Genomic DNA, 27,250 nt, shown 5'->3' on the forward strand with positions numbered 1-27,250 from the left:
AAGACGTTGTGTTTCAAAACGCGTTTAGCTAACATGATTTTTAAAAGACTTTGCACCAAGATTAGACAAAGCAAGTGGCGTTAAATTCATTAGTTGGTTGTTGTCATCTAGCGGGGGAAGCAAAGGGTCGACCACAACCATTCACCACATTTTTAAAATACAATTTGCCTTGTCTACACAAAGTGCATAATATTGTTTAACATCATCTTAGCTAGCAAATTGTGAAACATGACCTAATCTTCCCAGTCTAGACAAACCCATTTATGCATAGTAAGCTCTGGAGCTGCAGAGTTAAAGATCAAGACAGGCTACCAAAAATAGTTAACCTTTTTGAGGCCGAGCACTCAAACCGTACAATTCTATACAAATGATACAATTTTAGAAAGATCTATATTAGCTACAGAGAGCTTAAAACATTGTGTATTTCATTCCACGCAGGTAAAGAATGTGCTGCTTTTGTATCATTATCATTTTGAGTGTAAAGGGAGTATCTAGGATATTCAGCCAGCCTCTTTGGGTATGTCTACATTGCAATCAGAGGTGAGACTGCAGCACATGTAGACATACACATGCTAGTTTAGACCTAGCTAGCTTGGATTATAATAACAGTGAAGCCATGGCAGCATGAGCACCAGAACAACCGGTACAAGCCTGCCCGGGACCCTGGGTATGTACTTGAGTGGCTAGTCCTGCTGTCATGGCATCCAGTGATGTGGAGATGAGTGAGAAAGGCCAGCAGCTGAGACAGACAGGTAGGGATCACGAGGTTCTCTATCTGTTGGCACAGTCAGCTTCCCGAGGTGATGCCAGGTTGTTGAGGGGGCTTGTGAGACCTCAGGCAGACTTCTATAACCTACTTAAATGTACTCAACATTAGGAATGTTTGGAAGCTGGATGGATCAGGGCCCTTATTATGGGGATGCTACAATGCTCATCGTGGTGATGGACGGTATAGGAAAAATAAATAGACTAGTTAGGTGTTTCAGCAACTGGGGGAAGGACAAAAAAAATTCTTGCAGCAGAAAGGGGGATGGACCCCAATTTCAGTCTCTCCCCCATAAGTCACCAGAGACTCTTACGGGAGACAAGGAAGCAGAGTTTTCTGAGCTCTCATCCCTCACTACAGACAATATGCTTAATATCAGCTCTTCTCAGTTGGGTTTAACACTTAGCACAATGCAATACCTGTTTTGTACCTAATTGCGGCAGTTTTATGACTAACGAACCTAGTTCAATGACTATCCCACGCAGGATTGATTTATACAGAGGATTTAGTGCTCCTGAAAGATTCTGGCCTGAATGTTCTGGAGAATATAAGTCTCTATCTATGAGACAAGCACAGCACAGAAATAGGCACTGCCAGCTGTCCCTACACTGTGGCCTTGTCAACGTGCCTTAGCCATGACTTGGAAGATCCACCTCTAGGATTTAGAGTAGAGTTCACTGTCCATGACCAGTCTCTGGCCTCTCTGCTGGGACTGCCAACAAATCCCCAATAAAAGTGGTGATTTTGCACATGTGGACACCTGCCTATTAGGAAGATGACTGAGACCACCAACTCATTTCCCTGAACAGCTATCGCATGGTAAAATCTCTTGGACGCTACCAAACTATGGCACAGCACATTTAAACCAGCAGTTGAAATTGAAAGGATCCATATCCCATCACTAAATCCCTAATTGTTCTAATCTGCACAAGAAAATATTTTCAAGTGGCAGTGGTTGACACAGAGACCTTTTAATTAAAAGCCCCTTGTTCTAGTATAGTAAATTCTGTTGCCTGTCCTGGATGATTTTGGAAAGTCAATATGAAAAAAGATAACTGAGCAGGTCATCCCACAGATGGTGGAGGTCTGCCATATGAGCTGCATAGCCATAAGGTAAAAACCAACTTACTTATCTTTTTTTGTTTGGTTGGCTGGGTTTTATGAAGATATATTCTACATGCTTCTGAATGTGTCACAGAATTAACATTATGAACATTGAATACATGCCTATTAGACTGAGGGAATGTCTACACTACGAAATTAGGTCGATTTCACAGAAGTCGATTTTTAGGAAGCGATTTTATACAATCGATTGTGTGTGTCCCCTAAGCGCATGAAGTCGGCAGAGTGCATCCACAGTACCGTGGCTAGCGTCGACTTTCATAGCAGTGCACTGTGGGTAGCTATCCCACAGTTCCCGCAGTCTCCACTGCCCACTGGAATTCTGGGTTGAGCTCCCAATGCCTGATGGGACAAAAACATTGTTGCAGGTGGTTCTGGGTACATGTCATCAGTCACCCCTCCCTCCCTCCGTGAAAGCAACGGCAGACAATCATTTTGCGCTCTTTTTCCTGGATTGCCCACACAGACACCATAGCATAGCAAGCATGGAGCCTGCTCAGATCTCCGCTGCAGTTGTGAGCATTGTAAACACCTCGCGCATTATCCTGCAGTATGTGCAGAACCTGCAAAAGCAGGTGAGGAGGCGACGATAGCGCGATCACGATAGTGATGAGGACATGGACACAGACTTCTCTCAAAGCATGGACCCAGCAGCTGTTCAATGTGAGAAGCCGCTGCGGATGGTGTAGCGGTGATCAGAGGAGAGCAGAACAGGATCTAAAGCCTGCAGTAGGGGGCAGGAATCCCAATCTCCAATCTCAGGGGCTGCAGAAAGAGTTGTCTTTCCTGACTAGGTCTCAAAGAACTGGACATTGTTATAGCAAGTCCTAGACCAAGGATTCAGCAGGGGCAGGTTGAGAGCCCTTCACCCCTGGGGAACTTTCACTCTGAGCCCCTAGTGCTATACAAGAAGCTTCAGGTGTTTTCCCACTCCTTTTTCCTGCTCTGTCCCCTTCCCCCACTTTCTTTACCTCCCTTCCCTCCATCTCTTACTCTCTGTAAGAATCATACAAAGACCATGGTTAAAAAGTGAAAGGAAAAGTCAGCGAAACCAGTATTCCAATTGTCATTGTTGCTTGCTGTGCGCTCCACAGTCTCCGTGAGAGTAAGGGGGAAGACGTTTAAGGCGGGGTGGGAGGTTGAGGCAAATCGCCTGGCGGCTGATTACACACAGCCAGACACCATGGCGATTAGAAGAGCACAGCAGGGCGTGCTGAGCATCAGAGAAGTTTTGAAAACCAGTTTCATGACTGGCCAGGCTACAGTGTGACAGTTCTGTTTGTTTCTCCTTGATGAAAACCCACCCCCTTGGTTGACCCTACTTCCCTGTAAGCGAACCACCCTCCCCCCTTCGATCACCGCTTTCAGAGGCAATAAAGTCATTATTGTTTCAAAATCATGCATTGTTTACTAATTCATCACACAAATAGGGGGAAAACTCGCAAGGTAGCCCGGGAGGGGTGGGTGAGGAGGGAAGCACCAGGTGGGGTGTTGGATGAGGGGAGGAGGGAAGGACAAGGCCACACTACAGTTCAAAACTTATTGAATACCAGCCTTCTGTTGCTTGGGCAATCCTCTGGGGTGGAGTGGCTCGGTGCCCGTAACCTTCCCCCGCCGCGTTCTTGGGCGTCTGGGTGAGGAGGATATGGAACTTGGGGAGGAGGGCAGGCGGTTATACAGGGGCTGCAGCGGCAGTCTGTGCTCCTGCTGTCTTTCCTGCTGCTCCACCAGACGCCTGACCATGTCAGTTTGCTCCTCCATTAGCCTCAGCATTGCATCCTGCCTCCTCTCATTGCGCTCCTACCTCCTCACATCACGCTTATTTAACGCAAGGGTCAGCAACCTGCAGCACACGTGCTGATTTTTGTTCCGTTCACCCAGGCTGGCAGTGGGCTGAGCGGGGCCAGCGGCTGGAACCCCGGACCAGCAGCGGGCTCAGCGGCTCAGCCCATTGTTGGTCTGGGGTTCCGGCCGCCGGCCCCTGACAGCCGGGGTCCTGGCCGCCGGCCCCGCTCAGCCCAGCCCAGCCCAGGGTTCTGTCCATGCCCTTGGAGATTTTGACATATATATTGGCATTTCGTCTTTTGGAACGGAGTTCTGCCTGCACGGATTCTTCTCCCCATACAGCAATCAGATCCAGTACCTCCCGTTCCGTCCATGCTGATGAGCTCGCCACACTGGCCAAACAGGAAATGAAATTCAGAAGTTCCTGGGGCTTTTCCTGACTACCTGGCTAGTGCATCTGAGTTGAAAGTGTTGTCACAATGATGCATTCTGGGATAGCTCCCAGAGGCCAATACCATCGAATTGCGTCCACAGTACTTCAAATCCAGAACAGCGATGTCAATTTTAGCACTACTCCCCTTGCCAAGGTGGAGTACAGAAACCGGTTTTAAGAGCCCTTTAAGTCGACAAAACCGGGCTGGCTGTGTGGATGGATTTAGTTTTAATTTGACCTAACGCGGCTAAATTCGACATAATCGTGTACTGTAGACCAGGCCTTAGAGATTGGGGTCTAGATTCTCAGCAGTACTCAATACACACTGGACACAGTTTTGGCAGAAGGCACAAAGGAGGCAGTTCTGCACCACACTGGTGACTGTGTAGTTTAGAGCAAACTCAGAATGCACAATGGAGCGCTGGTCATATCCTGCTCCTTGTAGGTACTTCCCCTAATGAGCCCCCTACACTAGGGGCCAGGCAGAGAGTAGCATAGGGGGGGGGGTTAAAGGTAGAAGGGAATCCTGAACTGGCTAAATCTGTAGGCTTTATGGGTCTATTGTACTATCAGATCATCACAAAGAGGCAATCACACAGAGAAGAATCTGACTCTGGAAGCTTACCCTTATAAGGAAATCATTAAACCACCTAGCTAATAGGCCTTGGGACAGTCTGTACCAGATTTTTCATTAGATCTGCAATAGCTCATATGCACAATTAAAATTGAAAGGACAGAGTCAGATATTTGACTCAAAATAACATTTAAGCAATTCAATCATGTCCTTTCCATTACAGGCCTCCATAGACAGCATGACATAGTAACTGCTGCCTGTTATTGATCTGTTTGCTACTCTCGCCGACAATAGTCTGTGGCTGAATGAAATTTTTTTTTTTTTTAAATTTAACTTGTGCTGTTTCAAGGGGTAACTGATTATATAAATTTCTTCTTCGTCAAAGAGTTCTACTTGCCTTTCATACATGTTAATGTGTCTCTCTGTAGATGCGTAAGCAGTGATCATTAGGCAAAGGAAGACAACAAGCTTAGCTGCTTGAAGGAGTCATTGTACATTATATGATTATATATTCTAATTTTTATATGGTCATCTTTCACATCACATAAAAATGTCACACAAGCAATTAATTTATAAGACAGTATAAAAGTACATAAGTATTTAGCCCTCAAATATATCTAATAATTCTTTGCACTTTCATAGTATCTGCCACAGAGATGCTCCCAACCCTGGCAGGTGGGTCATGTCATTGTTCCCATTCAACAGATGTGGAAATGTGAGGCACAGACTAGGCAATTTCCCCAAGGTTACACGGAGGTCAGAGAAAACAGAAATCAAATCTCTTGACTCCCAATCCTGTGTTTTAAACCATAAGGACTATCCTCCCTTTCAGTTGTTAAGAGTAATGGACTTTAAGGGCAGAAGGGACCATTATATCATCTAGCCTGACCTCCTGTATATCCCAGGCGACCAATACCCACACACTAAACCCAATGACCAAAATGAGACCAAAGTAAATGAGCCCTCAGGAGACTAGACTATGTGCCATAGGCAGAGAATAGAAGGGACAAAGGTGCCTCAGTGCCAGAGGCCCCTGTAATGACAGGGAAATGATTGAGATATACCTGGATAATCCTGGCAAGTGACCTGCACCCCCACGCTGCAGAGGAAGGCGAAAAAACCCCAAGGTCTCTGCCCATCTGACCTGGGGGAGAATTCCTTCCAAACCTCACATGTGGCAATAAGTTAGACCCTGAGCATGTGAGCAAGAACCAGCCAGCGAAGCACGGGAGAGAGCGAATAAATGGTGCCACCTCAGAGCACCAGCCCACACTGCCCCATCTCTAGTTGTGGCCACGCCTGATGCTTGAAAGGAAAGAAAAAAAGCCTCCTTGAATACATGGTGGGGGGTGTCCCCTTCCTGAGTCCTGCCACTGGCTCACTGAAACTCTGAAGCACAAGGTTTAGGAAAATAAGATATAAACTAGAAGCGAGCTCCAGGGCTGTTGAGCCTTGCCCTCTAGCATCACAAGCAATCCTGTAACATGAGTGCACTCATATATTTGTCCAGCTCTCTCTTAAAACTAATTAAGTTGTTTCCCACCACAACTTGGCTGTTGTGAGGGGAAACAACACAGCTGTTCCAGAACCTCACCCTTTTGATGGCTAGAAACCTTCTAACTTCCAGCCTGAATTTGTTCATAGCCAGTTTGCATTCATTTGTTCTTACGAAAATATTGTCCGTTAGCTTAAATACTCTTCACCCTCCCTGGTATTTACCATCCTAATGTATTTACAGAGACCAATCATATCCCGCTCAGTCTTCTTTTCCCCCCCAAGACTAAACAAGCCAAGCTCTTCCAATCTACAAAAACAACTTATTTTTTTCCGGTGGCACCTTAAAGACTAATAGATTTATTGAAAACTTCCTTTTGCTCTCACCCTAGCTCCTTTCCCCTCCCCAAACTCTCTGAAAAGATTTTCTGGATTGCTCTGATGGTATTTAAACAGAACAGCTCTACTGAGAAAATATCAAATGATACTTGGTATCTTCCAATCTACTCTAATAAGATTGGCCCTTCATTTCCTTGATCATCCTAATAGTGCTTCTCTGTACTTGTTCCAGTTTCAATTCATCTTTCTTGAACATGGGCATTGCATACAGCAGTGGTTCTCAACCTTTCCAGACTACTTTCAGGAGACCGATTTGTCTTGTGTACCCCAAGTTTGACCTCACCTAGAAACTACTTGCTTACAAAATCAGACATAAAAATAGAAAAGTGTCACAGCACACTATTATTGAAAAATTGCTTACTTTCGTATTTTTAATATATAGTCATAAAATAAATTGATTGGAATATAAATATTGTACTTACATTGCAGTGTATAGTATATAGAGCAGTATAAACAAGTCATTGTCCGTATGACATTTTAGTTTGTACTGACTTCACTAGTGCTTTTCATGTAGCCTATTGTAAAACTAAGCAAATAACAAGATGAGTTGATGTATCCCTAGAAGACCTCTGCTTACCCTCAGGGGTACATGTACCCCTGGTTGAGAACCAATGGTAAACAATATTCCAAATAAGGTCTTACCTGTGCCTTGTACAAGGGCATTAATCTCTCTACTGGTAATGCCTTGCCTAATACATTCTAGGATCACATTTGCCTTTTTTACAGCCACATCTCATTGCTGGCTCATAGTCATCCTGTGATCAATCCATATATCCAGGTCTCTTTCCTTCTCTGTCACTTCCAACTGATAATGCCACAGCTTGTAGCAGAAATTCTTATTATCAGACTAAGTACATGACTTTACAATTCGTAATGTTAAATTTCATCTGATTTCTGTCGCTCTAGTCTTCAAGGTCACCCAGATCTTCCAGTAAAATATTCTGATCCTCCTCTATTGACGATGCCTCCCACCTTTGTACCATTAGCAAATTTCATTAGCACATTGCTATGTTTTGTGCCAAGGTCATTAATAAAAATATTGAGTAAGATTGATCCCAAGACTGATCCTTGAGTACTTAAACAGAACAGCTTTACTGAGAAAATATCAAGTACCTTATCAAAGTACTATAATTTCTCATGAGCAAATGTGTACTTTTTTTTAATTAAAAATTTGGGTGACAGGTTAGCAGTATAGTTTCTTTTTCCTTTCTAGCTGACATCGAGGCTGTAGATCCATGCTTTGTATTCTGTCTAAATCAGCATGTTTATTAACATTTTAACCCATCCTTCTAACTCTGTAGAGTAGCTACCTCTTTGCTGCTGTTACATTTCATTGATTTTGTTCACAGATTCATAGATTCTAAGGCCACAAAGAACCATCATGATCATCTAGTCTGACCTCCAGTACAACACAGGTCATAGAACTTCCCCAAAATAATTCTCAGACCCTATCTCTTAGAAAAGCACTCTATCTTGATTTAAAAATTTGTCAGTTATGGAGAATGGTTAATTACTCCCAATATTAAACATTTATGCCTAATTTCCATTCTGAATTTGTCTAGCTTCAACTTCTAGCCATTAGATCATGTTACTCTTATAGACTGAAGAGCCCATTATTAAATTTCTGTTCCCTATGTAGATACTTATTAGGGATGTAAAATACTAAACGGTTCACCGGTAAGCATTAATCTTACCAGTTAACTGACCCGAACCGTTAGCTCCCAGCCCACGTAGGCCAGCTGGCCGGAGCAGCCCCAGTCGGCCCAAGCAGCCCCAGCCCCTCTCCCTTTAAGCGATTAACCATTTAAATGACATAATGTTAATTATTTAAACGGTTAACTTTTTTAATGGATATTTACATCCCTAATACTTATAAAATATAATCAAGTCGCCCCTTAACCTTCTCTTTGTTAAATTAAATAGATTGAGCTCTTTGAGTCTATTGTTATAAGCAGAGGTGTATTGGGGTTTTGTGGGGCCCTGGGCCAGAGCAAGTGGGGGCCCCTCCCCACCCCTTCTGCCTGCAGTTCCCCCGCACACTTCTGCCAGGAAATAGGGTCAGGGCACGGGGGCTTGGCACGCCAAGCGGGGTTGGGGCGCAGGGGCTTATCCCGCTCTGCCCACCTGGCACTCTTGCCGGGGAGCAGGGTTAGGGCGTGGGCGCTTGTCCTGCTCTATGCACCCAGTACTCCTGCCCCGGCAAGGGAAGCCCCCGCATGCTGACCCCGCTCCCTGGCTGGAGTGCTGGGCAGGCGGCCAGAGCGGGGCAAACCTGGCAAGCCACCTGTGCCCCGACCCCAATCCCCAGCTGGAGTGCCGGGTGAGTGGGCAGAGCAGGGCAAGCTCGGTAAGCCCCCAAGCCTCAACCCCACTTCCTGGCAAGAGAGCTGGGTGGGCAGAGCTGGTCAGGGTGTGGGGGCACCCATTTTTACGGGGCCCCCCAATTGGCAAGAGCCCCTGGGCACGGGTCCTGCTGGCCCCGTGGCTAATCCGCCACTGGCTATAAGGCATGCTTTCTAATCCTTTAACCATGCCTTGCTGAATAGTCATGGGCTTCTTCCTACTTTTCTGAAATACGAATGTTGAATTTCTTTTTAAACTTTACTCAATTTATGAATATCTTCCTAATACATATCTTTACATGATATGATAAAGCCTAAATTTTTATATCAGACTTTAAAAAACACAACATTTCTTGCTTTGGAAAACGGAACCATGTAACTGACATTCTATTGTTGAAAATGAGACCTTTTAAGAAGTAACTACACTTCCTGATTTTGGAAAGTGCTCAAATATATTGAAATTTCTTTTTTTCTGGTATAGATCTTCCTCTGCATGTTTTTCTCTTGTAGACAATGAGGCCTAATCATTTCACAAATGTCCTTTTAGAAAGGCATTGCTGTACTGTGATTATAGTCACTCTGATTCTCTTCTATGATGATTCAGTTGAACAACAAAGCAGCCAGAAAACCATGGGCCACCCACCACCAAATCAAATCCTCAGCACTGACTCCTCTAGGCACAAAAGGATTGGTTACATGACTGCTCCTTGTAGTGTGCCCTGAAGCCTTCCAAACTCAGGTGCTGAAAAAGGACAGAAGTAGCAAGTTTCACAGTTGTGGGCATTCAGCTAAGTATGCTGGCTGTCCTCTAGAGTTTACGCACAGGGGCCAAAAGTAAGAATTCCCCAGCCATTCTTAACCATTCATGATGGGACATAAGAGGAGATGCAGACTCTCAGGAAGCTGTCCCTCTGACCATTTAGGGCTTTAGAGAACACAACTGACACCTTGAATTGCACTGAGAAACCACATGAGCCAGTGCAAAGCACAAGTGTTATATGCTCATGGTGACCCAGCACACTTAGGAAACAGGCAGCAATATCCTGCACAAGCTGAAGCTTCCAGGTGGTTTTCAAGGGCAGTTCTAAGCAAAACATATACAGTAGTCCAGACTAGAGGAGACAAAAGCATGGAAATCTATAAATATTAGAGAGGAAAGATGGTCTTGGGGTTAAGACACACTGGACAGAGATTTGAGAGATGTCGGTTCATATCCAAGCCCTACCACAGACCTCCTGTGCAACCTTGGACAAGTCATTTAATCTCTTGGTAACTCGGTTTCCCATCTGTAAAATGGGAATAATATTTCCTTTGTCCCACCATTTGTCTGTATTGTCTATTTAGACTGTAAACTCTTTGGGGGCAGGAACCATTTCTTACTACACGTACGTACAGTACTCAGTTTAATGGAGTCCTGATCTTCATTGAGTCATCTTGACAATACCATAGTACAATTAATAAATATCTATGGTAAGCAAGGGCACCAGAAAGACTGCAAAAGGAGGGGAGTGGGAGAAGGGCAAGAAACCCAAACAGGCCAAATTTGTCCATGTTTTTTCACTTTTTGTAGGATTCTTTTATGATGTTCAGGTAATTAAAGAGCTCCTGATGGAGCCATATTGGACTCTTCCTAGTCTTCATCTTTCCTTTATGTTTATGACCAGCAAAAAAGCTATGGAGGTTTGTGCTCCTTGGGGTGGAACTACCAGTGTTTGCCTGACACAGACAAACCAAAACTAGTAAGGGGAAACTGTTGCTTTTGAAGAGAGTTTCAAAGGGTCAAGAGCAGGGTGACACAGTGAGAATTTTCTGTTACATTTTTATGAATCCTAGGCATGCCTCAATTTCCCTCTGTACATTGCATTGCTACCCCGTGGGTGCAAAAAGGTTAGCACTGCTCTTGGAACAGGGCAGGAGACCAGAGGTGTCATCTGTGTTACCTGGCTGTCGGGGGGGGCGGGTGAGTAGAGTCATTAAAAAACTGGCTGAAAACAGAAGGTCCAGCAAGACAAAGAGATGCCCCAACCACTGAACAATGAACACCTAGCAGCGGGAAACCCCAGCAAGCGGGATTTGTGAACTGAGCTGGAGAACAAGGTGTCAGGTGAATGGAAGAAGAGGGGTATTTTTGGAGGGACTCAGGAGCCCAGACCAGAGGAGACAAAAGGGGGCAGGGGGAGAGAGCTGGAGTTGGAGTCCATCAAAACATGTCTGGCTCATCATGGCATTGGGTTGGCCAGGATGGATTATGGCTTAATTTCTGCCTCCCTGTGCTAACCTATGGACTTTCAGATTCTGTACCCAGGTGACTAATAAATAGTTACCTTGTTTTGAAAAGACTGCCTGTGTCATTGCAAATACTCACTGAGAACATTGTGCCCTGAATGGATGCAGTACTAGCCTCCCGCAGGAGTCTGATTCAGCTGGATTCACTGCAGGGAGCCATGGTGAGAAACAGGGACTGCTGGCACTGGAGTCTTGGAGGCCAGGGGCCTGCCTCTGTGGAACTGTGTAGGTCTGTGGGGCCTGGAACACTAAATGGGTCATTCCCAGGAGATTGGGTATAGACCGGGGCATAGACCAGTCCCTGTGACTTCATGACCAGCAGAAATTAAGAACTATGTATCTGTTAAATTCCTGTGGTTGGCAATGTCTCTTTAGCTGCTTCCTGTTACATCCCCATGTACTGAGGTTATTTATTCTCAATCTGGGGGAATTTTCATGCTATCAAAGCAAGGAAATGAGTCAGGTAATCTGGGGTTCTACTCCCAGCTCTGTCATGGACTTGCTGTCACTTAACTCCTCTGTGATGTACTGTCTCTATTCACGATGTTTTTCCATACACATAGGACAGCCATATATAGTAGTTTCAGCACAAATGGATTATTTTAGATTAAGAAAAACAGAAAAAAAGACCAAAACAAAAGCCTCCATGAAAGCCTGGTATGTATCTTTGGTGCAACATGCTGCATCAACTCAGTATCCTAGAGTGGCAGCTGTCTTGCATGACAAATATTTAAAGGTGCAGTACATGGGAAACAAAATCACAAGTTACACAGTTACATGCACCACAATCACAAAGCTTTTGCTCAAAATGATATATAAATGAGAGCTTACCGTTATAGGTGCTGGGGGGGGGGGGGGGGAGAACGGACCAAAGGATAGTTTCTCCTCTACTTTTTAAATGGGGGTGGAGGTTGGCATGCCTCCTGGCATGACAGAATGGCAGCCAGGCCAAATTTCAGCAAACGTATGGCATTGTGATCTAGTTTCGAATTTAAAATGACCCTGACAAATTGGAGAATCGGTCTGAAATCAACAAGATGAAATTCAATAAAGATAAGTGCCGAGTGCTTCACTTAGGAAGGAAAAGTAAAATGCACAAACACAAAATGGGGAATAACTGGCTAGCTGGTAGTATTGCTGAAAATGATCTGTAGGCTACAGCGGATCACAAAGTAATTATGAGCCAACAATATGGTGTGATTGCAAAAAAGGGTAATATTCTTGGATGTATTAATAAGAGAGTTTCACATGTCAGATATGGGAGGTAATTATCCCTCTCTACTCAGCACTGGTGAGGCCTGAGCTGGACTACTGTGTCTAGTTCCCACATGCTATAGGAAAGATGTGGACAAATTGAAAAAAGTCCAGAAAAGAACAACAAAAATGATAAAAAGTTTTCTAGCCTATGTGGAAAGATTAAAAAAACTGGGCACTTTTAATCTAAGGAAAAGACGACTGAGGAGGGACTGGATAGACTTCAAATATGTTAAGGACTGATATAGAAAGGACTGTGATTAATTCTTCTCCATGTCCACTGAAGGCAGGACAAGTAGTAATGGGCTTAATCTACAACAAGGGAGAGTTGGAAAGTTTTTCCTAACTATAAGGGTAGGTAAGCACTGGAAAGGCTTTAAGAGAGGTGGTGGAATCCCCATCATAGGAGGTTTTTAAGAACAGGTTGGACAAATACCTGCCAAGGATGGTCTAGGTATACTTGGTCCTACCTCAGCACAGGAGACTGGACTAAATGACCTCTTGAGATCCCCTGAAGCCCTACACTTCTATGATTCTATAATGTTATTAATATCAACACACTTCTGAGAAAAGGCCTTGGTGGTTAACTTACCTTCTTTTTTAGGGTATAGCTTTCTAGGTCTGCAGAAGCCAAACAAAGGGATTTTACAGAAGAATCCTGCATGCTGCCTCCAATGCTCCCAGCTGACTTGGGGAATTTTGTGGGGCCTTTGAAGTTACTGTGTATGGTGGCTGTGAGATAGAGTAATCTGGGAAGAGGAAATGAGGGGTGCAAATAGACCTGGGGGGGAAAAAATCTTTACAGTGGCTGACCAGTTCAATGTAATCTACAAAGTTATAATAGTGTTTGACAGTCACTTGCAAAGAGAAAATGTTCTGCAAGTCAACTGTTAAATTCTGTTTTCTTTTTGCAGATTGGTTATTTATTACAGTCTGAGACATGATGGGTTAACTCAGCTAGTACAGCATTTCAGAGACACTATATACTATAATCGAATGGAAACAAGATTCAGGCAAGTGACATGGCTGCATAATCAATGTATTCTATTGGTACCAGTGGCAAGAGGACAAAGTTAGGGTCTACCCTAATCTGCCTCCAAATTACAATTCTTTGTGCATCAGAACCACAGTAACAGATAAATGAAATGGTATAATTACAGCCAGGATTATAAAAAATAATTTTCAAATTTGGGTGTCTAAAGTTAAGAGGCAGAGTTTTTAAAGTGCCTATGTGATTTAGGGACTTGTGCTTTCAAGTCACCCATACACTTCTGAAAATCCCATCCATAATTCATATTCAGGCACCTACATAAAAGTGCTTTATTTTTCATACGCGCTCAAAGTCCAAACTTCCAACAAATTCAATGCGTTCTGAGCACCTCTGGTGAAAAAAAAAATCAAGATTTTTATTTAGATGCCCAAATATAGACTTGGTTCCCAAATTTATGCATCTATCTTTGAAAATCTGGGTTATAATTTTAATAGCATGAAGAAAAAATATTAAAATTGGCATTGTAATGAACCTGCTGGCCTCTGATTGCGTAACTCACTAGCTCCCTAGAACAAACAGAAGCGAAAAGATTGGGCTGTCATTCTAGGAGTTGTAGAAACACCTTTCAGTATCCACAGAGGGCAACCTGTTACCTAGCATGACCAAGACGTGACAGAAGATCAGGCTCAAGGAGACAGACAGAGGGTTGGACTGTGACAGCAGCTGGTTGCAGGCAATATCCTGGCAATTAGCTGTGAAGGAAAACCCAACGTAGAGCAGTCCAAGCAGACAATGAGAGGTAACCACTGTAGCTGGCTGACAGGAGAACAAGGAAAGGCCCCTAACGAGACCACAGATGAGGGAACTAAACCCTGGCCAGTGGGTTCCACAGGTCAATAATTAATTGCCCTCTAACAGATGAATGGGCTAGCAGGAGCACCCTAAATACTAGGTCTGAAAGGGGAGAGGATATCCTTGTGCCCCTCTACTTGATTGCCTCCTACAGGTGGATTTACAAACTAGTGTGATAATTTTTAATTGTCATTTGTCTAAGACATTGTAACAAGGGTATCTGCACCTTTTTCCCTTTGCCAGCTCTAGCAACGACGCACTGGTTATTTACCGGATATGTGTGAGTCTTTAATAAAAACCCAGCAGAGGGCAAAAATCTGTAGAACCTAGTGCCTGGAGTGCAGACTGTACTTCATGCCCTGTAACTGCATTTCCCTCCACACTACCAAATATTTACAAGGGACTGTTGTACCACTACACTCCCAGTGATCCCTACAGTTAGGTCAGTTACAGTATTTTTAACTGTGGGTTGGTCTTAGCCCAGTTCCTTGTAAACAAATACCTATATCACAAAATCCACTAAAATCTTTGGCAATGCTGTCCCAGCATACAGACTACGCTAGTATACAACAACAAAACAGCAAGTTTTCTGTCTGAAATCTTCCCCGATGGCAACAAGATATTCCTTTTACAATGAGAGAGTCTTTCCTTTGCAGAACTTTACTCACTTGAAGTGCCACCAAAAATAATCCAGTCACAGCACATGGCACACATTTAGCACTGTGCACTAATTACTGGTTTTGTGCACTTAGAGCTGTTCCTACTGTTTCCATTTTGGGGACCATGGGAAGTTAATCACTTGTCCTCACTCCTCCTCACCCCCAGAGTTTGGGGGCTCAGATAAAATGAGAGTGAGGTCCAAACAACAATCTCATTTTGATTATGTAAAACCCAGGCCTCATGTGTTTTTGTCCAACTTTACTGACATCATAGAATTTCAAGGCCAGTAGACTGATCTCACCAGCCACCGACTCCACCCAGCACCTGTACTCTAAACCCAGCAACCAAAATGAGACCTAAATATTACAGCCCACAGAAGACTAGACTATTATATGCCACAGGCAGAGAATGTGCGTGACTGGACACCATTCTGGATGCTTACGCCAGGCTCAGGCAGATGTTATCATTAGGGTCTTTAAGACCCACTTTAAAAATGTGAATTGCCACATTTGTAGTAATTATTACATTAGTTACATATCAGAGAGACAATTTGCCACCGATAAACTAAGGTGACATCCATATAGGTCAGAGTCCAGTGTCTTTACTCGCTTTGAGTAGCGCCTTACTTCAAGAGCCATCCCATTGACTTCAAACGAGACAACTAGTGGAGTAAGGGACTATTCAACATGAGCAAGGGTGGCACAAGCCGGAACTTTGTGTTTTGTGCTGTAATTCCAGACTTTGCCGTTGTCTTGGTCTATAGCAGGTTGTATTTTTGTATCAGGAAGCAGTGCATCAGATATGAACATGAGTGCACAACATGCCACAGCGCATTGTTAACATTAGTAGTTAAGAACATGCTCCATAAAATGCTTGATTGGCTGTTCTCAAATGCCTTTAAACTTTGGTATTTATATACCAAACTTCTTCACACATGTGAAGGCCACTAGACTTCATAAATCAGAGTCAATTTAGGTCCTCCTATCCCGACTCTGTCAAAGGACATTGGCACTGCCCTAGGATTTTAGAATTGCTCCAGGATTTTATCTCCTGGACAGCAATGCTGATTGAAAGTCACCACAGTAAGCTTAAACAAAAAACACCTTATTGATCAGAAACATAATAACTAAATGTGAAAAGGTGCATTTATATGAGAGAATAAGAAAAACACTTAAATCTTTCCCAGTCAACAAATGTTAAAATAAAAAAAAATGTTATTTTCACATCAAAACTGAAACCCCACACAGAGCAGAAAACTAAATCTAAAGTAATGAAGCTTGAAACTAATTGTTCAAGATAATTGAACTGTATAGGACAAAAACAGATTTTTTTTATTTTACACACACACACACACACACACACACACACGAATTCAGGTCTCTGAATGACAATGTACTATCTATGGGACACTAAATATTTTCCCTCTCTTTAAGCACTAAAATATCAGCTCATGAAGCTCTAAGACTGTGTACATAACCTTGTTAGACAGGAAATTGCTTTTCTGGTTTCTGCTACCACTACCTGAGGCAGACATTGCAACCACAATGTTTAGTTGATAGCTTCCCTGACTATGTAGATTAGGGATGATAAAAAATGTGATACTTTAACGACATTTTGTCAAGGACAAGCTGCAAACATTATCTAACTAAACAGATAAATTGCAAGCAAAGACACTCCTGAAAGCAGCTCTACCCCTGTGCATTTATCCTGTATGTGGATAAGGAATTGATTTAAGGTGATTCTTACAATAAACAGTGGAGATAGATATGTTGTGTATTTCTAACATACCATTAAAGCAAGCAATATGAAGCCAATGTCCAAAACCTAAGACATCTGTTTCTAATGCATGTAAAATCATGCTTATTTTCACTCTACACATATAGTGTTGCTACCAGGTAAAAAGGAACCACACAAACAAATATCCAAAATGACCCAGTGGTTAGAGCACTAGCTTGGGACTCCGGACACTAGGGTTCAATTCCCTGCTCAGCTACAAGTTTCTGGTGTGTCTCTGGGGAAATCAACTAGTCTCTTTATGCCTTACTTCCTCATCTGTAAAATGGGGATAACAACCCCTCCCTACCTCACAGGAGTGTTGTGAGGATGAATACATTAAAGATTGTGACTCACTCAGATACTATGGTAATGGAAGCTATGTGAAGACCTTAGATAAATAGCTTCATAGAGCTTCAGGCCAGAAGAGATCATTAGATCATCTAGTCTGACCTCCTGTATATCACATGCCATTAAATTCCACCTAAATTGAGCCTAATGACTTCAGTTAAACCAAAACATTTTACTCCTCAGGAGAATATACTGAGGTGTACCACAGGCAGAGAATAGGAAAGACTGAGGCACAACCAAGGCCCTGTGATGGCCAGGAATTGAGTAGATGAGATATACCCTATACCGAGATGATCCTAGCAGGCAATTCACAAACCACATTGCAGAGGAAGATGAAATACAGCCAAGGTCCCTGACAATCTAACCTGGAAAAATTCCTTTCTGATCCCAAATCTGGCAATCAGTTAGATCCTGAGTATGTGAGCAAGAAACACCAGCAAGGCATCTAAAACAAAGGATTTTCTGTACTGCCTCATACCACTGGCCTAGCCCACCCTCACTAGCCATGGCAAATCTCTGATGCTTCAGAGGAAGGAGAATGAAAAAAGACCCAACAAAATTCAAAACGCAGAGATTATAATTGTACACTGGGGCAAAAAATTCCTTCCTAACCTCTGCTGGAAGCCCTGAAACAGGAGATTAAATTATAACCATTATCATCATACAGAACTACAAGTGTTATGAGCATGTTGGATTTATCTTTAATAACTTTAAGACTGCTAGTTTGTGGACACCTTCCAGTATCAGCAGCATCATGCCAAGGATTAAACAAAACCAGCATAAACATGAAAAACAAAAACGAAATAAAATGACAACCCCAATCTTTCAAAGAGTTCAAGTGTTTAGAAACCTTCCATTAATGGCATTTGGGATAACCAAAGGAGCAGTGTACTATGTGAACTGCTATTGAGAGAGGTGACTGACCTTCATTTAAATATAGGTCAAATAACTGGGGTTATGCTCTGCTCACACTAGAGTAACAGAGTACATGAAATAGAACATTTAACATGGCCAAATGGAAAAGTAGTTAGAAATTAGCAAAAATATTTGAATAATTCCCCCAATATTTGCCTTCTCTAATGTTAAATGTGAATCTACAGAGCAATAAACTCAAAAGAAGTTGTTCTCTTATTCAGGTGTAAATCTATAAAATACTGGGCATTGGAAACTGCCTAATTACAACTAAAACATCCTACCATAATATTAAAATACAAAGCCCTGATTGCATTGCCAAGGGATTGTCATTTTGTCTTCTGGATGCAATCTGGTGTATTTTTGTCTGCACCTTATTGTCTGGTTAGTCAAAAATGGCAAGATCTTTGGGATAGGGACTGTCTCTACCTCTCTGTTCTGTACAACATCATGTACATTGATGGCACTCAAATAAATACATAATAAAGCCTATAAAATAATCATATTACAAGCAGGGCTACAGAATGCAAGCTTTTTGTTTCCTACAATGAACATGGGGACTGGGGGTATGTCTACAATGTAATGGAAGCCCAGGCATAGTCGACTCCTACCTCCTGATACTGAGGGGAACAATCTAAAGGGGGAGGACATGTGATTGTCCCGCATGTCTCCTCTGCCCAGCGACTCGCCCTGCGCCTAGCCCAGGGCCACCACGCTTTTCCTGACCCACACAGTTACTTGTGGGTGGGAGAGGCTCTCTCCTTCTCCTGCTGCGCCTCCACCCTGGCACATTTGGCTGCTCTCCCTGGCAGTTGGGACCGGGCAGGGAATGGGATGGAGCCACTTCTCACGTGCTGAAGCTGGCTGCTCTGGGTTGCTGACTCTGTGCAGCGCAGTGGCTGCCTGAGGAGGTGGCAGCGGTGAGCCACCCCCACACCCCTGGCCTGGCTGCCGGGGACAGGGGCCGAGTAAGCTGGAGTCCCCTCTCCCCCCGGCATGTTTCCAGCTCACTCGGCCCCTGTTCCTGGCAGCCAGGCCTAGGCGGGCAGGGTGGTTCACTGCTGCCACCTCCCCAGCCAGGCTCTCTCAGGCAGCTGCTGCGCTGCACAGAGCAGCGACCCAGAGCGGACGGTGTGAGAAGTGGCTGGTCCTGCCCCTTCCACTCCCCGCACAGGCCTGACTGCCAGGGTCGAGGGCTGAGTGTGCTGAAGGACAGGAGCAGTGGGAGAAGGACAGAGCTCCTCTCCCTCCACCCCTCTGCCCTCCAGGCCAAGCAGAAATCGGGCGGGGGCATTTGACCCAGCATGGCCCCCCGATACTCATCGCCTATGAGCCCAGAGTTAGGGGACTCGAGTCAGCTGATTTGTATTAGGGAACTCTGGGCTTGAGCATCTACATTGTATTTTAACCCTATGTTAAGACTTTTCTAACTTGTGCTACAACCTTGGGCTCTGACATCCACACTGCAGTGCACAGACCCAACTCAAAATAACCACATTCCAGCATCCTCCCTTTCCCCCAAAATATGGTCTCTCTAGCCCTAGGACCATGGTGCACTGTGGGAAAACTTTACTGCCTGCCCTGCACATTACCAGGAAGCAACATCCTTTGCAAAAGGCTCGATCAGTTCACTCTCCATTGCAACCCAGGAGGCTCTCTGATAGTGTGCTTGCAGATCAGTGATCAGAAGAGAATGGGTTAATGCTGACCTAAGCTGCTGCCATTTGCAAAGGGCTTCCGTTTTCAGTAGAGTGGATTGCAGATTGTTGGAACAGAGAGGACTAAGGAAGTTGTTCCATAGAACTTTGGGATTCTTCTGGCTGACACCAGGGACCTGAATCAAGCAGGGCCGCATCTACAATGCAAAGCAAAAGGGCTCAGACTTGGGTCCCGGCTTAACTCGAGCTTGGGCCCTCCAGGGACCTGGGATCCTGGGTCCAAGCCCTGGATTAGCGCAATTGCAGTGTAGACAGAAGGAGGGCTCAAGCATGAGCTTACTTTGCAGTGTAGACATACCCTGAGAGTTTCTTCTCACCAGTTGGACACCAGGGGATTGCCACAGACTTCAGTGGAGTAACACTGATTTACTCTGGCCTGAAAAGAGAATCAGCCCATTTGTTTTTGGTTAACTGTTGTAGTGCTTTGCAGTCCAGTGAAAATTGATGAAAACAATTACCAAGGTAACTTTTATCTTGACACTGTATTTTCACACAAGTATTTTTTTGGTAATTTTATTACTTTGTTTACCTAGGATAGGTGGATTACCTACAGGTTCAGACCACTGATCCACCTAGTCTAGTATCCAGCTTCAATCAAGCAGTGTCCAATGGCTAAATGTTTCAAAGGAAGTGATAAACACATACAGTAACAGAGCAATGCTGTAATGTTTAAGTTTGACATATAGAATATCGCCTTTCAAATATTTCTCTTTAAACAAGTAACTTACAGGATCAGAAGGTCCACAGAAGTCTCTGAATACTTTTTGAGGATCAAGCTGCCTGATCTCTAGTGCTATGCAAGGCCCTGAGCACAGTTCTGTAACCATCTCCTGGAAGAGGAAAAGATGAAAACAAATGTCAGTTTGTTAGTGTGTTACCAAGAGTTGTATTTCACATAAAAGTTGGATCCAAACACAAACAAGAAAAAATTATTAGGAAATGTTGGGGAAAACAGCAGGAAGAAATGGCAGAAGGTATAATCAGCATCCTTAGTTGAGATAATTTACCCATATTTTGTTATTCAGGTTCACAACATGGAGGGTAAGTTGGATCCCTAACTTCTTCAGGATGCCCAAGTACCAGCAGTTGCCAAAATATGTTTATTTCTCTGCATTTAGCCTGAGGTTGCAACCTCTTCGTTCCTCACATGGATCTTGCTACAGAAAGCCATAGCTTTGTCACCTTCAGACTAAGTTACTGCAACTTGCTGTACTTGGGTTTAAACCTGAAGAACATTTAGGCTACGTCGGGTGATGAAGCTACCACCCCTCGTTGGAGGTGGGAGAGCTCTCTCCCGGCGACAAAGAGCAACCACATAGTGCACCTCACCGCTGTAAGGTGCGTAGTGTAGACATAGCCTTTGGGTATGTCTACACTACGGAATAAGGTCGAATTTATAGAAGTCGGTTTTTTAGAAATCGGTTTTATATATTCGAGTGTGTGTGTCCCCACAGAAAATGCTCTAAGTGCATTAAGTGCATTAACTCGGCGGAGCGCTTCCACAGTACGGAGGCTAGAGTCGACTTCCGGAGCGTTGCACTGTGGGTAGCTATCCCACAGTTCCCGCAGTCTCCGCTGCCCATTGGAATTCTGGGTTGAGATCCCAATGCCTGATGGGGCTAAAACATTGTCGCGGGTGGTTCTGGGTACGTATCGTCAGGCCCCCGTTCCCTCCCTCCCTCCGTGAAAGCAAGGGCAGACAATCATTTCGCGCCTTTTTTCCTGAGTTACCTCTGCAGACGCCATACCACGGCAAGCATGGAGCCCGCTCAGGTAACCGTCACCCTATGTCTCCTGGGTGCTGGCAGACGTGGTACGGCTTTGCTACACAGTAGCAGCAACCCATTGCCTTCTGGCAGCAGACGGTGCAATACGACTGGTAGTCGTCCTCGTCGTGTCCGAGGTGCTCCTGGCCACGTCGGCTGGGAGCGCCTGGGCAGACATGGGCGCAGGGACTAAATTTGGAGTGACTTGACCAGGTCATTCTCTTTAGTCCTGCAGTCAGCCCTATTGAACCGTCTTATGGTGAGCGGGCAGGCGATACGGACTGCTAGCAGTCGTACTGTACCATCTTCTGCCAGGCAGGCAAGAGATGAGGATTGCTAGCAGTCGTATTGTACCATCTTCTGCCAGGCAGGCAAGAGATGAAGATGGCTAGCAGTCGTACTGTACCATCTTCTGCCGAGCAGCCATGAGATGTGGATGGCATGCAGTCCTTCTGCACCATCTGCTGCCAGCCAAAGATGTAAAAGATAGATGGAGTGGGTCAGAACAAGAAATAGACCAGATTTGTTTTGTACTCATTTGCCTCCTCCCCTGTCTAGGGGACTCATTCCTCTAGATCACACTGCAGTCACTCACAGAGAAGGTGCAGCGAGGTAAATCTAGCCATGTATCAATCAGAGGCCAGGCTAACCTCCTTGTTCCAATAAGAACGATAACTTAGGTGCACCATTTCTTATTGGAACCCTCTGTGCAGTCCTGCCTGAAATACTCCTTGATGTACAGGCACCCCCTTTGTTGATTTTAGCTCCCTGAAGCCAACCCTGTAAGCCGTGTCATCAGTCGCCCCTCCCTCCGTCAGAGCAACGGCAGACAATCGTTCCGCGCCTTTTTTCTGTGCGGACGCCATACCAAGGCAAGCATGGAGGCCGCTCAGCTCACTTTGGCAATTAGGAGCACATTAAACACCACACGCATTATCCAGCAGTATGCAGCACCAGAACCTGGCAAAGCAATACCGGGCGAGGAGGCGACGTCAGCGCGGTCACGTGAGTGATCAGGACATGGACACAGATTTCTCTGAAAGCATGGGCCCTGCCAATGCATGCATCATGGTGCTAATGGGGCAGGTTCATGCTGTGGAACGCCGATTCTGAGCTCGGAAAACAAGCACAGACTGGTGGGACCGCATAGTGTTGCAGGTCTGGGACGATTCCCAGTGGCTGCGAAACTTTCGCATGCGTAAGGGCACTTTCATGGAACTTTGTGACTTGCTTTCCCCTGCCCTGAAGCGCATGAATACCAAGATGAGAGCAGCCCTCACAGTTGAGAAGCGAGTGGCGATAGCCCTGTGGAAGCTTGCAACGCCAGACAGCTACCGGTCAGTTGGGAATCAATTTGGAGTGGGCAAATCTACTGTGGGGGCTGCTGTGATGCAAGTAGCCCACGCAATCAAAGATCTGCTGATATCAAGGGTAGTGAAACTGGGAAATGTGCAGGTCATAGTGGATGGCTTTCTGCAATGGGATTCCCTAACTGTGGTGGGGCTATAGACGGAACCCATATCCCTATCTTGGCACCGGAGCACCAAGCCGCCGAGTACATAAACCGCAAGGGGTACTTTTCGATAGTGCTGCAAGCTCTGGTGGATCACAAGGGACGTTTCACCAACATCAACGTGGGATGGCCGGGAAAGGTGCATGATGCTCGCATCTTCAGGAACTCTGGTCTGTTTCAAAAGCTGCAGGAAGGGACTTTATTCCCAGACCAGAAAATAACTGTTGGGGATGTTGAAATGCCTATATGTATCCTTGGGGACCCAGCCTACCCCTTAATGCCATGGCTCATGAAGCCGTACACAGGCAGCCTGGACAGTAGTCAGGAGCTGTTCAACTACAGGCTGAGCAAGTGCAGAATGGTGGTAGAATGTGCATTTGGATGTTTAAAGGCGCGCTGGCGCAGTTTACTGACTCGCTTAGACCTCAGCGAAACCAATATTCCCACTGTTATTACTGCTTGCTGTGTGCTCCACAATATCTGTGAGAGTAAGGGGGAGACGTTTATGGCGGGGTGGGAGGTTGAGGCAAATCGCCTGTCTGCTGGTTACGCGCAGTCAGACACCAGGGCGGTTAGAAGAGCACAGGAGGGCGCGGTACGCATCAGAGAAGCTTTGAAAACCAGTTTCATGACTGGCCAGGCTACGGTGTGAAAGTTCTCTTTGTTTCTCCTTGATGAAACCCCCCGCCCCTTGGTTCACTCTACTTCCCTGTAAGCTAACCACCCGCCCCTCCTCCCTTCAATCACCACTTGCAGAGGCAATAAAGTCATTGTTGCTTCACATTCATGCATTCTTTATTCATTCATCACACAAATAGGGGGATGACTACCAAGGTAGCCCAGGAGGGGTGGTGGAGGAGGGAAGGAAAATGCCATACAGCACTTTAAGCACAGCACTTTAAAAGTTTACAACTTTAAAATTTATTGAATGACAGCCTTCTTTTTTTTGGGCAATCCTCTGTGGTGGAGTGGCTGGTTGGCCGGAGGCCCCCCCACCGCGTTCTTGGGCATCTGGGTGTGGAGGCTATGGAACTTGGGGAGGAGGGCGGTTGGTTACAGAGGGGCTGCAGTGGCAGTCTGTGCTCCAGCTGCCTTTGCTGCAGCTCAACCATACACTGGAGCATACTGGTTTGGTCCTGCAGCAGCCTCAGCATTGAATCCTGCCTCCTCTCATCACGCTGCCGCCACATTTGAGCTTCAGCCCTGTCTTCAGCCCGCCACTTACTCTCTTCAGCCCGCCACCTCTCCTCCCGGTCATTTTGTGCTTTCCTGCACTCTGACATTATTTGCCTCCACGCATTCGTCTGTGCTCTGTCAGTGTGGGAGGACAGCATGAGCTCGGAGAACATTTCATCGTGAGTGCGTTTTTTTTTCTTTCTAAGCTTCACTAGCCTCTGGGAAGGAGAAGATCCTGTGATCATTGAAACACATGCAGCTGGTGGAGAAAAAAAAAGGGACAGCGGTATTTAAAAAGACACATTTTATAAAACAGTGGCTACACTCTTTCAGGGTAAACCTTGCTGTTAACATTACATACATAGCACATGTGCTTTCATTACAAGGTCGCATTTTGCCTCCTCCCACCGCGTGACTACCCCCTCAACCTTCCCCCCTCCCTGTGGCTAACAGCGGGGAACATTTCTGTTTAGCCACAGACAAACAGCTCAGCAGGAATGGGCTCCTCTGAGTGTCCCCTGAAGAAAAGCACTCTATTTCAACCAGGTGACCATGAATTATATCTCACTCTCCTGAGGATAACACAGAGAGATAAAGAACGGATGTTGTTTGAATGCCAGCAAACATACACTGCAATGCTTTGTTCTACAATGATTCCCGAGTACGTGTTACTGGCCTGGAGTGGTAAAGTGTCCTACCATGAAGGACGCAATAAGGCTGCCCTCCCCAGAAACCTTTTGCAAAGGCTTTAGGACTACATCTAGGAGAACCGCAAATGCCAGGGCAAAGTAATCCTTTCACATGCTTGCTTTTAAACCATGTATAGTATTTTAAAAGGTACACTCACCAGAGGTCCCTTCTCCGCCTGCTGGGTCCAGGAGGCAGCCTTGGGTGGGTTCGGGGGGTACTGGCTCCAGGTCTAGGGTGAGAAACAGTTCCTGGCTGTCGGGAAAACCGGTTTCTCCGCTTGCTTGCTGTGAGCTATCTACAACCTCCTCCTCATCATCATCATCTTCTTCATCCCCAAAACCTGCTTCCGTATTGCCTCCATCTCCATTGAAGGAGTCAAACAACACGGCTGGGGTAGTGGTGGCTCTGACCCAGAGCGGCTGTTTGCCTCTCTGGTTTTCTGGTAGGCTTGCCTCAGCTCCTTCAGTTTCACACGGCACTGCTTCGGGTCCCTGTTATGGCCTCTGTCCTTCATGCCCTGGGAGATTTTCACAAAGGTTTTGGCATTTCGAAAACTGGAACGGCGTTCTGATAGCACGGATTCCTCTCCCCAAACAGCGATCAGATACTGTACCTCCCGTTTGGTCCATGGTGGAGCTCTTTTGCGATTCTGGGACTCCATCATGGTCACCTGTGCTGATGAGCTCTGCATGGTCACCTGCAGCTTGCCACGCTGGCCAAACAGGAAATGAGATTCAAAAGTTCGCGGTTCTTTTCCTGTCTACCTGGCCAGTGCATCTGAGTTGAGAGTGCTGTCCAGAGCGGTCATAATGGAGCACTATGGGATAGCTCCCGGAGGCCAATACCATCGAATTGTGTCCACAGTACCCCAAATTCGAGCCGGCAACGTCGATTTAAGCGCTAATCCACTTGTCGGGGAGGAGTAAGGAAATCGATTTTAAGAGCCCTTTAAGTCGAAATAAAGGGCTTCATTGTGTGGACGGCTGCAGGTTTACATCGATTTAACGCTGCTAAATTCGACCTAAAGTCCTAGTGTAGACCAGGGCTTAGAATCTTCAGCTGGTTCAGAATGGAGCGACCTATTTACTTAGCAGCATTTCCCAAAGGGGACACGTAACACCTGACCTATGTAGTCAATATAAACTAAGTTGTCCATTTTAGCTGATAAAAAACTTTTACATCATGCTTTAGGTCCTACCTCCCTTGGACACTGCCTCTTTCTTTAAGGAGAGTCTTAATTTGAGGAGGTGAGTTTTAACTATAGCCGCTGGTGCCAATTTGTAGTTTGCTAACAAGATTAATAGGGGTTCTTACAATCATTTAGTCTGACCTCCCGGATAACACAGACTGTAGAGTGTGTGCGCACTTAGAGTTCTGAGCAGAAACTTTTAAAACAAAACAAAAGAAAGGAATTGCAACTGATGGGGAAAAGGGAAGACAGGAATAGGAAATGGGCGAAGCTGGTGAGAACAGGCTAAGATGTCACCATTCTAGCATTCAGCAATGAGCTGCTCATAGGTCAACCCAGTGGCAAGCAGAGAACAAGAAAGTAAAGGGTAACAAGGAGATGAGGCATGTGGCAGAAAAACCTGGATCATGCCTATCCCTAGCATGTAAGAATTAACATTAAATTCAAAGAGAATTAAATTCAAATGCTATGTTTCCAGAATGAGAGCAACTTCCCAATGAGATCCCTTTTGAGATCACTCATGAAATCCTGCCCCACTGAAGTCAATAGCATGCTCCCTTTGACATTAACGGCGCCAGGATTTCACCCCAGAACTTTGATTATAGGGTGTTCACAGGAAGACAAGCACTCAACAAGGGGTGAGATTATTCCAAATTCCTAGGTTGTGTGATGAGGCACCAGGCTGAAGACCAGATGCCTTCAGCTACAGTGCAATGCTAGATGGTATTATTACTATGAAACAAGCTCTAGTGCAGCTGCTTCCAAAGTTCATTGGTTCATATACCACCTTCTTAAACAATGGCTGTGATGGAACATCAAGCTCACCTACCACGGATTGGGGATCCCTGTTCTAGCAGTACTCAGCATAATGGCACATCCCAACACGTGTAACTGTGCTCACAAAGCGATCATTTGTGGTTTGTTTTTTTCTAACAGTTATCTAAGGACTCCTGCCCTAGGCAGTTGGACAAAACACCAGCAAAGCTGGAATCTTTGGCAACTATTTCAATTTCTCCTTTCATGAAGGACCATTTTATAGTTAGATGCTAAGCCCACGTCTGAATAACCGATGACGATCCCTAGAAAATGAGGACAAGACCCTTGAAAAGGAAGCTGGCATTTAAATATGAAACAACTTCTGCCCTGAAATTTCACACATCATGATGATTATTTTTAAGTCATAAAAAAAAAAACAACCCACACA

The 27,250-nt window shown here is 45.0% G+C and overlaps 1 protein-coding gene across 2 annotated transcripts in view; it reads right to left on the reverse strand.

Annotated features, from left to right (window-relative positions):
• NME7 (NME/NM23 family member 7) overlaps window positions 1-27,250 on the reverse strand; it is a 178,575-nt gene that overhangs the window by 47,299 nt on the left and 104,026 nt on the right. For both annotated transcript variants that reach the window (XM_084616050.1, XM_084616051.1), the window contains one exon: window positions 20,441-20,542. In XM_084616050.1, coding sequence (XP_084472176.1) covers window positions 20,441-20,542 — 102 coding nt within the window. The remainder of the gene's footprint in view (window positions 1-20,440; window positions 20,543-27,250) is intronic.

Source organism: Lepidochelys olivacea (assembly GCF_965140295.1).
Source record: "Lepidochelys olivacea isolate rLepOli2 genome assembly, chromosome: 1".
Classification (NCBI taxonomy): domain Eukaryota; kingdom Metazoa; phylum Chordata; order Testudines; family Cheloniidae; genus Lepidochelys; species Lepidochelys olivacea.